General features: G+C 47.7%; 2 protein-coding genes across 4 annotated transcripts; one reads left to right on the top strand and one right to left on the bottom strand.

The window, feature by feature from the left end:
• Positions 1-64: 64 nt before the first annotated feature.
• LOC118237216 (cell division cycle protein 20 homolog B-like) lies at positions 65-9,367 on the bottom strand. 3 transcript variants are annotated; one of them, XM_035435713.1, is made up of 12 exons: positions 9,190-9,367; positions 8,993-9,070; positions 4,308-4,545; positions 3,847-3,944; positions 3,457-3,493; positions 3,036-3,149; positions 2,638-2,858; positions 2,238-2,332; positions 1,832-2,054; positions 1,269-1,394; positions 816-933; positions 65-259 (listed from the first exon to the last, which is right to left on the bottom strand). In XM_035435713.1, exons 2-12 carry the CDS (start codon positions 9,059-9,061, stop codon positions 114-116), a joined length of 1,485 nt encoding a protein of 494 aa, XP_035291604.1. In that variant the 5' UTR covers positions 9,062-9,070; positions 9,190-9,367; the 3' UTR covers positions 65-113. The 3 variants fall into 3 exon arrangements, with proteins under 3 accessions (XP_035291604.1, XP_035291603.1, XP_035291602.1); XM_035435712.1 differs by having other exon boundaries at positions 4,335-4,545; positions 9,186-9,363; XM_035435711.1 differs by having other exon boundaries at positions 9,186-9,361.
• On the top strand, positions 4,635-6,822 carry gpx8 (glutathione peroxidase 8 (putative)). The gene is made up of 3 exons (XM_035435714.1): positions 4,635-5,029; positions 5,393-5,654; positions 6,314-6,822. The coding sequence occupies exons 1-3, from the start codon at positions 4,820-4,822 to the stop codon at positions 6,475-6,477; spliced, it is 636 nt and encodes a 211-aa protein (XP_035291605.1). The 5' UTR covers positions 4,635-4,819; the 3' UTR covers positions 6,478-6,822.
• Positions 9,368-10,831: the final 1,464 nt, after the last annotated feature.

Below are 10,831 nucleotides of genomic sequence, written 5' to 3'. Positions count from 1 at the left end.
GTTAGGGTGGGGCAGTGGGGTGTTAGGGTGGAGGAGCAGGGTGGTAGGGTGGGGCAAAGGGGAGTTAGGGTTGGGGGTGGGGTGTTAGGGTGTTGGGGTGGGGCAGCGGGGTATTAGGGAGGGAAGTTAGGGCGATTGGGGAGGAGTGGGGCGTGCTGAAGCTGGTTGTCCCAGAGGCACGCCTGCTGGTCTGAGCCGCAAGACAGGATCCATTTTTCACAGGAGCTCAGCGCCATGTCCAACACCCGGCCCGTGTGCCCTGAGCAACAGAACATTACATCATCTGTGACATCACACACTTCCACTCACCCGTCAGAACTCTACAGGCAGCGCGCTACAGTGGTGAGGGAGCTGGGCTTGGACCTGAGGCTTCAGGTCCTGTACACCGGAGTAAAGGCCCTCAACCTGAATCACTTCAGTACACATCCACCTGTGTAAATGGACTGTGTGTAAAGTCAATGTGAGTAAGAGCAACCGTTCAATGCCTAAAATGTAGCGTGGTGTGATGTCACATGCTTCTGTGCAGCGAATGGTAGCCCACCACGCTTGTTCTGTGGTTTTTATGTCAGGAATTGGATTCACAACTGTTCTTGTAAAAATGACACACACAAGCCCCCCTTCCACACCATTCCTTGCCTGTTTAATAGACATGCCCACCCCCTGGTGGCTGGGTTGTGGGTTGTCCTCTGACTGGTGAGAGAAGGTGTTCTGGACCCAAAATCATAAAACTCCCATCATGCGCTATATCTGCACAATGCTAAATTTACCTCTCATCATGCAATGGAGCCAACACACTCACTCACTCACTCACTCACCCTGGAATTGGGCCTGTTGTGTGAGGGAGGGGAAGGTCCAGCATGTGATGTGATTGTGAGGAAGACCATGGGTTGTGAAGAGCTCCTTCCTCCTGTGGCTCCAGTGCAGAGAACAGATCTAGACCCACACACACACACACACACACCATACACACGCACACACACACATAGACAAAAGAACATTATCCTATAGACCTACAGCTCCAGCACTGCAATCAACACCATAACATTGACTTAATCAACCCAAGAATGCTGCCTCAATCAACCGCATAACAATACTGCAATCAGCCCCATAAAACTGGTTTAATCAGCTGTGGTGATCTGGATTGCATACAGACGGAGAGGGCTCATCTGTATCTGAGAGTTTGTGGGGACTGAGTGCACACAGAGAGGGCTCATCTGTACCTGTGAGTTTGTGGGGACTGAGTGCACACAGAGAGGGCTCATCTGTACCTGTGAGTTTGTGGGGACTGAGTGCAGACAGGTGTCTGTGTTTGTGTCCCAGATCCTCAGGATTCCATCTGCCCTGCCACCTCCTACAGCCACGACCTCAGACTGCCAGGGACACCATCCTAGAGCCTACACACACACACACACACACACCATACATACACACACACACGCATACACACACCACACACACACACACACACACCATATACACCCACAAGCACACACACACACACACACACACACACACACCATACATACACACACACACGCACACACACACCATATACACCCACAAGCACACACACACACACACACACACACACACATACAAACACATTAATAAAGACAGTTGTCAATCAAGAACCTGCACACATGAACTTGGGGCAGGTTCAAACAGAAGGTTCATATACGAATAGCCATCTAATGTGGGCTACATATGCATAACAAATTCTGGGTATGTATAGGCTACGTTCACACAGAACCGGACCGTGGAACGGGCAGCAGTAGGGACTGACTCAGTTTGACCGTGTCGGGTGCGGAGACGGTCTCCCAGGCGACCGGACCTTGACGGCTGTTGGGTGGGGTACGCTGGACGTGGGCGCGGCTCTGCCCGTCGCGCCGGGGTCACTGGGCCAGACGCAGAGGAGTCCGTCCGTGCTCCCGCTGGCCAGGCGGCGGCCGCACGGCGACCACTCCAGACCGCACACGCCCCCCTGCAGCCGGGCCCCGCCCACCGGCGGCCCCGCCCGCGCGTCGTGGTGGCGGATGGAACCCAGGAGAGAGCCGCTGCCGGAGACGGTGACATCATCAGCGTGACACGTCGCGTCACTCGGCCCAGATTATGACGTAATGCTGTGACGTCTGAGCTGGGTCATGTGCTCCTCTTACCCTTATCCTGACATAAGAAGGCATCGTACACACACAGACCTATTCACACACACACACACACACACTCTCACAGTGCAGTACCTGCTGATCAGGTGTTGGTTCCAGGTAAGCACTCCCACCTGTGACAGGTGTCCATGTACACTTCTCAATTTACGCCTGCTTTCCACGTCCCAGAGCTGGAGAGAGAAGAGCGCTGAGTAACATACTCTCCTCTATCACGCACACACACATCCCCTCCGTCACACACACACACACACACACACACATCTGCTCCATTACACACACATCCCCTCCATCACACACACACACACACACACATCCTCTCCATTACACACACATCCCCTCCATCATACACACACGCGCACACACACATCTCCTCCATCACGCACACACACATCTCCTCTAATATTCAAATATACATAATGTTTCACATTAATGTTTACAATGTAAAAATATGAATCAAGCAGAGTGGGCCAGGCACCTGAATCTCTCCATCACCTGTCCCGATGGCCAGGGTGGAGCCATCTCTGCTCCAGGAGACGGAGGTGATGGAGCAGGTGGAGGTGATGGGGCAGGTGGAGGTGTGCGGGCAGAGGTGGATGCTGCCCTGCAGCCTGCGGGTTTCTCCGCTCCACAGCGCCACGGAGGAGCCCAACGCCAGTGCCACCAGGCCCCGCCCACACCTGTCCATCTGGCTCAGGTCTGCAGAGGAAGAGTCGCCATGGTGATGAGAAGTGTGCTCAGGGCATTCTATAGCTTTACAGTTCATTACAGTGATTCCATTCTATGTGTGTGTGTGCGTCTCGTTTGCGTGTCTGTTTGTCTGTCTGTCTGCCCATCTGTGTGTGCACGTGTGAGTGTGAAGAAGGGGGGGCATACAGTAATTATCCTGCAGTCCAGGGATAATCATCCTCAACTGTGGCTCTGATTGGCTGCAGTGCATGCTGGGAGCTCTGTCCAGGACAGTGAAGGGTTGCAGCCTGGAGCAGGAGGCTAAAAAACAGAACAGAATATTACCATGAATACACCTGTATCACATACACACCTGTACCATAGACATACCTGTACCACATACACACCTGCGCCATAAATACACCTGTACCACATCCACACCTGTACCACATAAACACCAGCACCATAAGCACACCTGTACCACATACACACCTGTACCATAAATACACCTGTACCACATGCACACCTGTACCATAAATACACCTGTACCACATGCACACCTGTACCATAAATACACCTGTACCACATGCACACCTGTACCATAGACATACCTATATCACATACACACCTGTTTCAGCAGCTCCAGGGTCTTTCCAATAGCAGTCCTGCAGGTGAGAAAGACATTTCATTGCAATCCAGCGTTACCAAACAGTGTCTGGCAAAGAGGTCAGTCAAAGTGACAGAGAGCACCCTGGGGGGTTACTGTAATTGTGTGCTTCATGCAACTATCCAGCTACCATTTTCACACTAAATCATACACACCCTAAACCCAATACTCCCTTAGCCCAACATAATGCCTAAACCCCCACACACCCTATACCCAAGACAGCCTAAATCCCATACACCCTAAACCCAACGCCCAAGCCAAAACCTTACTACACATGTTGAATACCTTGGATTCCATCTAACAAGTTCTGAGGTATAACCCTTTTCAGTGCACTTGGCCTGTGGAATTCACCTGGCCTGTGGCATTCTTTCTGTTGGGGGGCGGAGCTTCCTGCTGCGCTTGGCCAGATGAGAGGTCACAGCCGTCCCCTTCTGCTGGACCCACTCTGTCTGAAGACACGAGAGGTCAGAGGTCATGTGGATGAGAATTACCATCTTTAATAGCCGGAGCACAGAACCATGGGATGCCCAGTGCACACTGTAAATAGTTTGAACACATTACTCTCCATCCACCACTGAATGCATGCACACAGCATTAGATTAGAGTGCTATGACCTCAGGAAAGTACAAGCATTACAAAATACCAATTTTAAAAAGTGTAAATAATTGTCCCAGTGATTAACTAATATGTCCACTGCCTACTTTTGGCATCCACAATGTATTTCAAGTAAAACGAAGTCAAATGGAGTTAATAAAACTGCTAGTTTTAAAAACGCTATTATGGAGGCCCAAAAATAGACATAGGACACTAACCGTGATTTGAAGGCGTTGCCGGGTTACCAGGATGTGAGGGAGAGTGGGAGCCGGCATGTGGTGGGGAGTCCAGCGGCAGTCTCTGGCAGACGGTGTCATATTCCGAGGTGAACGAACACTGCCATCCAGTGGTCACCGGGCTACTAGCTACGGGCAGCCCATCACTGTTCAGTCGTCGCACGATTCGACTCTTAAATCTGCGGTATGAGAAGGTTGGAGTTCGACGTTCTTTGTTCGCCTGTGGAAATATGTTCATACATTAGTAATATTACCACACAAAATGTATATGCACACCTTCAACAATCGCTATACGGGCAGTAATTTTAATGCTAATTTACCCAGACATTGCCATTTTCAGTTCGGACTGTATGCGCCAACTTTGGCGCATGTTTTTCAGGCGGAGTTGGAGCTGCCTCGCTCTTGTTTAACGGCGTGTAACATGATGCTGATGACGTTGTCATAGAACCCTAAAATCCCCGCATCGTACTGCAATTCCGGTTCTTCCCCCCAAGATGGAGACCCTTCCAGGGCCTTACCCTGTAAAGGCTCATACGCCGAAAGCACGAATGTTCCTGCTTTTCTTTAGCGTGGCGATATGCACGGGTACTTTGTTTTTACTACAGGCCAAACTAACAAAACCAAGAAAAGCGAAAGACTTTTATTCTTTTGATGTCCTGGATTTGAGAGGGAGGGTTGTTTCTCTGGAAAAGTACCGAGGCAAAGTAAGTAAACATTTTCTTTAAGGTTTAGGCGTCTAACATAAAGTTTGCTTGATTAAGTTTGCTTCATTATAATGAATTTCACATAGCACATGCGTGATGTTATTTTCTTTTTTCCATCCTAATGAACGAATTGCATGCGCGCACAGATTTCAGCAACGTCTGCGTATTTGCTTTGTCAAGTAGTAACACGTATCTACAAAAGTAAATTATGGAGTTGATTGGTTGCATAGTAGAATGTATTTGTGCAGCTATACTTATGTTTTGTTTTGTTTTTTTACAAAAATGTATTCACTAAAGAAAGTGACTATCTAAAAGAAGACACTGTTGATGATTGGTTTTGCGTGGCTAAAATCTTCCCGGTAGGCGTCCCTGGTAGTAAACGTGGCGAGTCGGAGCGAGCAAACGGAACGGAACTACAGAGAGCTTCAGGAGCTGCACCGAGAGCTGGGGCCGTCTCACTTCAACGTGCTGGCCTTCCCGTGTGCACAGTATAGAGACTCCGACCTTGGGACCAATCGTGACATTGACAGCTCCGCGAACTCAAACTCTCCTATTTCGTTTCCCATCTTTGGCCAGATAAAAATAATGGGCTCTGAAGCGGATCCAGCCTTCAAATTTCTAACAGGTATCGTAGCCACGCGCTGCTGATAACACATAACTGGGCGCGGACCTACAACGTTTCCTAATAGCTGTTCCGCGTCTTACTAGCTGCAGCTTAGTGTACCTAAAGGAAGCCACTGGGCACACTGAAAGTGGTGTTGGTGGGCCAGTAGGGGGCACTCTTCCCTCTGCACAAAAACAAACCTCAATGCTCCAGTGCAGCGACAGGGATGCTGGGCTTTAGGAGACACCGTCCTTCGGGTGAAAGGTTAAACCGAGGTGCTGACTCACTGTGGTCTTTACAGAACGAGTGGTGCATTCTGCAGTGTTATAAGTAGTAGTGCCAGCCCATGTTTTGGATGTCTGTATTCTCCTGAGTTGACTGTGGAATTTGTGCGTGAATGTGGCAGCAGTTGCAGATAATAGCACATTCCAAATTAGAGAGGGAATTTCATATATGCAGCCCCACACTGGGTGCCAAAATTGATTTACTTTTCAGCATTTTTAATGGGAATTTCTCAGAGTGCTGACAAAATTCCTGACTTGGCTAAATCTCATGTGGCACAGGATCCTCATCACTGCACTTGGGTTTTGTACCTATGGTCTGCATAGAGAACTGAGCTGACCTTGAGTGTGTGTGTGTGTGTGTGTGTGTATGTGCGCGCGCGTGTATTCTATTTGCAGATTCTGCGCAGAAAATTCCAAAATGGAACTTCTGGAAGTTTTTGGTAAATCCGGAAGGGAAGGTGGTGAAGTTCTGGAAAGCCGAGGAGCCCATGGAAGCAATCCGACAGGAAGCCACTGCGCTGGTGCGCGAGATCATTCTGAGGAAGAGGGCGGAGCTCTGACGGCTCATTGGCTCTCTGAGAGACACAGTTGGATTGATTGGCAACCCCTTCCTGTTTGGGGGGGGGAGGGGGTGTGCTTTGAGCCTGTGGACTTGGGACTGTGCTCATCAGGGACTGCGCTTGGAGCGGAACCACTACACGTACGCCCTTCTGGTCATGTGACTTCAGTGCATCTGTGAGGCTTAGTTGCCGTTTATATTATAATAATATGCTGTCTCAGGCCGGACTGAGAGACTGTTCACAGACGTACACTTTCAGAGTGTTTCCGACTAGGGAAGGGGTGCAGTAAAATAAAAAACATTGTGAAGAATCGCTTTTACATATTAAATATCAAGCTTTCAGGGCTGTGGTGACACTGTGCTTGATTACAGGCTTGTAGGAGTCTCTGAGCTGTGTTGGCAGGCAAGAGAGTGGCTCTGTCTGGCCGGGGTGGAGCTAATTTCAGTATAAGAGGGAAAGCTTTCCCAGGCACTAACAGGTCCAGGGGGCTCCTGCAGGCGTGTGTGTCTGTGTGTGTGCATGCGTGCGTGTGTCTGGACGCATGCAAGCAAACATATACAACAGATTATAACGCAGCAGAGATTTACAGTCATTTTACAGTGAAAAACTTGGAAATGGACAAGCTGGGCAGTCAAACAGGAAGAAAAACATGTCAGTATAGATCTGCTCACCGGCAGCCCCTGTGGGAACAGCTGACTGAAGGGATACATAGTTAACTGGCTGGTGGATGGGTGAGAGATTAAACCTGATGGCTGCATGGATTTGAAATCAAATGGGTGTGGTTTAATCTGAATGGGAGACAGGTTTGGGATTAATCATCTGATTGGTGGACAGGTTTGCAGTGCATGCCCTGATGTGGGAGTGTACATAGCTGCTGAACTTGGCACAGCCAGCTAATGATACACTGCCTTATTAGGACACACCACCTGTACCACACACCTGTACCTGTTACATACTTGTACCACACATTTGTACCTGTATCTGTCACCTGTACCACACAGCCATGACACCTCTAACATATGCCTCTACCGCACATCCAGTATACCTGCAACATACACCTAATATAGGCCTCATTGAACAACCTACTTGCACCACCCAGCACAAGTAGCTTCGGGTCGCAGGGTGAAAAGTTGGGTAGCAGCTGCAGCGTGAGCTGAGATTTTCACAGCCAGCTAACGTTACACTGCCAACTAACCAATCACAAACTGCCGGCTGACATTGCATTCCCGGCTAACCAATCACAGAATGTCAGCTGACATTACATTGCTGGCTAACCAATCACAAACTGTCAGCTGACATTACATTGCCAACTAACCAATCCCAGAACTGGCACATGCAACACCGATGTGTTTTGTGATGGATGGGCAGGCTAGCAGCCAGGTAGCAGTGAAGTAGCGACTGCTGTGGAGTTAGAGCAGCCAGCTAACGGTGCACTGCCTACCTGCCACACGCACACAACTCTGTTCGGTTTTGTTAGTACTGTGCTCCTTACTGAGACGCGCCACAAAGATGCTTAACAGAAAAACTCCTAGTTTGGAATGCTGAACTGGGCATCAGTGGTCTGTTACCAATTTGGTAGAGTGCAGACTCTCTTCCGGTAGCATGTGCTGCCAAGCTCGGATTCTTATCATATTGCAGCCCATATGGAGTTGATAAGAGACGCTTTATGTGCGGTTTCACGGATGGACTTGCAGGCACCTGTTTTGACCAGTAGAGGTCGCCAGAGTACAAGGAGAATCCCCGCTGTCTGAACTCTGCCTAACCTGCTAATTATACATCACCTTGGACCAGGGGAGCCAGTGGCCACAGCCAGTCCTGGAAAGGTAAGGATTGGACCATGGACCCTGGGGCCCATTCTCACTCTAGAATGAGGACAGTGTTTTAAACAGATGAGCCGTGTTTTCCCTCATATGTACTGTGGTTGTGTCTACTGGACAAAAGTACTGCTTCAATATTAGTATTTGCTCTTCTTGGGATTTCCTCTTCAGGAAGTGACATCATTTGCTGACCTGCATGAGGCTGTGCTCTTGAGAGCAGCAGTGAGGAGCGTAGCTGCCAGCTGTCAATCACACCACAGCCAGCAGCGGTACACTGCCGCACCGCCACACTGCCACTCTGTTACACCGTTACGCTATGACACTGCATCACTGTTACACTTAAGCACTGGTACACTGCAACTCTGTTACACTTAAGCACTGGTACACTGAAACTCTGTTATGCCGTTACACCATGACACTGCATCTCTGTTACACTTAAGCACTGTTACACTGAAACTCTGTTACACTTAAGCACTGGTACACTGAAACTCTGTTTTGCCGTTACACCATGACACTGCAACTCTGGGACACTTAAGTACTGTTACCCCTGCAACTCTGTTACAATATTAGACCATTGAACTGCAACTAACCACCACAACGTTACACTGCTACAACCACCACACTGTCACACTGTTCCCTGTTAAAATGAGCGCTCTCCAAAGACGAACGGACAAATGCTCTGCTCCTCCGAGTCTTACCTTTATACTTAGGGTCTTGAGTGGATAGTGCCGCTTGGTCCTTACGAAGTCTTTAGAAAGCCTGTTCATTATGTTCTCCTGTCGATTCAAGAAAAAAAAGAGCCTCGTAAATGGTTTCAAAATTACGTGCAAATTTCACTGCATGACAACATATTTGAATTAAGAGAAGATATTATTTTGGCGATTAGCGTACCCACAGCGTAACTTCCTGTGGTTTTACCCTAAAACGGGAATATCTCTCTAACTTCCATTCCATTGTGACTGAAAAAAGGACTATAACGTGAAATTCAGTCTGTGTGCCTATGCTGCAGCCTACGGCTTCGTCTCTCCGTCTCGCCCACCTACTGCTACCGAACCTGGGTAGATGCACCACCCATAAATACGCAAGCCGGGCGGATCGCGGAGCGGGAATGCCTCGCGCTCCCACGCGATTGGTGGACGTGAGGGATTCCCTGTTATAATGTGGCACAGTTGTCTTGGCAACCACGCCAAACCGACGCGTCATCTATGGATGCGGGCTCGAGCTGATGTTGTGTTAACATATTTTGGAAGGAAATGTTTTTTCTGAGCGCTAATTCATTTTTATTCCCCACATTAGATTGAAATACATCCCTTTAAAATATTTTAGCTGGCCGTTTGAAGTAGGTATATTTTAGGCTATATATAAATGTCTTTCATTAACTTGAAAATAAATGAGCTGAGTGAGACACAGTGAGTTTTAGACCACCGTTTTCCGTAATCTCTGTAGTAATTTTTAGGGTCACCGAGGTAATGTGAATTGCCTGGATATAAGAAACATTTATAAATACATTATTTTCTTACCAATCTCAGTTTGGCAAGTTCTATCTAAAATGAACCCACCAACTGTGCTTCTGAAGAGACTAGAATTTTTTTTTAGAATTTTTCTAAGTAAATGTTATGAAACATATTTTGCCAATTTCTATGCCAATGTAACTGCAATCCCTAACGTTCTTGTTAAATGCTGCAGGGTTTCGGGAGGGAGTTGTGCCGCGAAGCCGTTCCCTTTTGCCACCTGCCATTGCCATATGTGCTCCACGCAGACAACACGACCAGCCTGGCAACAGGTGCGCTCAACTGGCAACCAGCAGGTGCTGCCCTTTAAAAATGAATAATCATAATCTTCATAATAAACATCAATGCACGTATCTGTACTTTTTGACATTTTGACACATTCGTTGATTTGCGCTTCATGTGTGTTTTCTGTTAGCTACTTAGTCGTTAGGGGATTAGTGCAAGATTTCCCTTGTGTTTTGGCTTCGTTACTGAGGTTACCGGCGTACTGAGGAGAGGCGGTCTTTCCCGCGGTCTTGGCGCTAGTTGTTTCAACTGTAAAACCTGTCATTAACACGCCATTACTGAGTAGGCCACTGGAAAAAAAAAACATCTAATTGTGCCTCTCACTGACAGCTTTGCACGTTCAAGAAAAACGGATTTCTTTGCAAAGCATTAGTTCGCTTACGCGCCGATTCAAACTTCATTTGATCATTAGCGTACCCTTCCTAGAGTAGATTATACATTTTAAGTTCCTTGTAACTGATGGAAACTTTAATTCAAGTTTGAACATGAAGTTATATTTTCGGATTACCTATAAATAAATTCCAAACATTCATTTGGCATCATTTGGCAAAGTCAAATGGATATAGTTGTTATCGTTATTGCAATTTTTAATCATTATTGCACTCCTGAATACACTATAACTCAACAAATATTAAGTTAGTTGTACACTTCAAATAATGAAACGACGGAATACTTTTCTACAAATATCTATGAATGATGTGACCTAAATCGCAACAAGTTATTGCAAGGGGAACTATTGAG

Source organism: Anguilla anguilla, chromosome 10, assembly GCF_013347855.1.
Source record: "Anguilla anguilla isolate fAngAng1 chromosome 10, fAngAng1.pri, whole genome shotgun sequence".
In the NCBI taxonomy this organism is placed as follows: Eukaryota; Metazoa; Chordata; class Actinopteri; order Anguilliformes; family Anguillidae; genus Anguilla; species Anguilla anguilla.
This window is presented reverse-complemented; position numbering and strand designations above follow the sequence as displayed.

What these genes read in the sequence shown, in the direction of transcription:
- gpx8 (XM_035435714.1), top strand. Translation starts at nt 4,820, where the DNA reads ATGGAGACCCTTCCAGGGCCTTACCCTGTAAAGGCTCATACGCCGAAA. An exon ending in TGGAAAAGTACCGAGGCAAA is followed by an intron (nt 5,030 to 5,392) that starts GTAAGTAAACAT and finishes TCTTCCCGGTAG; the next exon opens with GCGTCCCTGGTAGTAAACGT. An exon ending in AGCCTTCAAATTTCTAACAG is followed by an intron (nt 5,655 to 6,313) that starts GTATCGTAGCCA and finishes TTCTATTTGCAG; the next exon opens with ATTCTGCGCAGAAAATTCCA.
- LOC118237216 (XM_035435711.1), bottom strand. Translation starts at nt 9,248, where the DNA reads ATGGAATGGAAGTTAGAGAGATATTCCCGTTTTAGGGTAAAACCACAG. An exon ending in TGGACTGCAGGATAATTACT is followed by an intron (nt 2,859 to 3,035) that starts GTATGCCCCCCC and finishes CTTCCTCTGCAG; the next exon opens with ACCTGAGCCAGATGGACAGG. An exon ending in ACAACAGGCCCAATTCCAGG is followed by an intron (nt 260 to 815) that starts GTGAGTGAGTGA and finishes TCTGTTGCTCAG; the next exon opens with GGCACACGGGCCGGGTGTTG.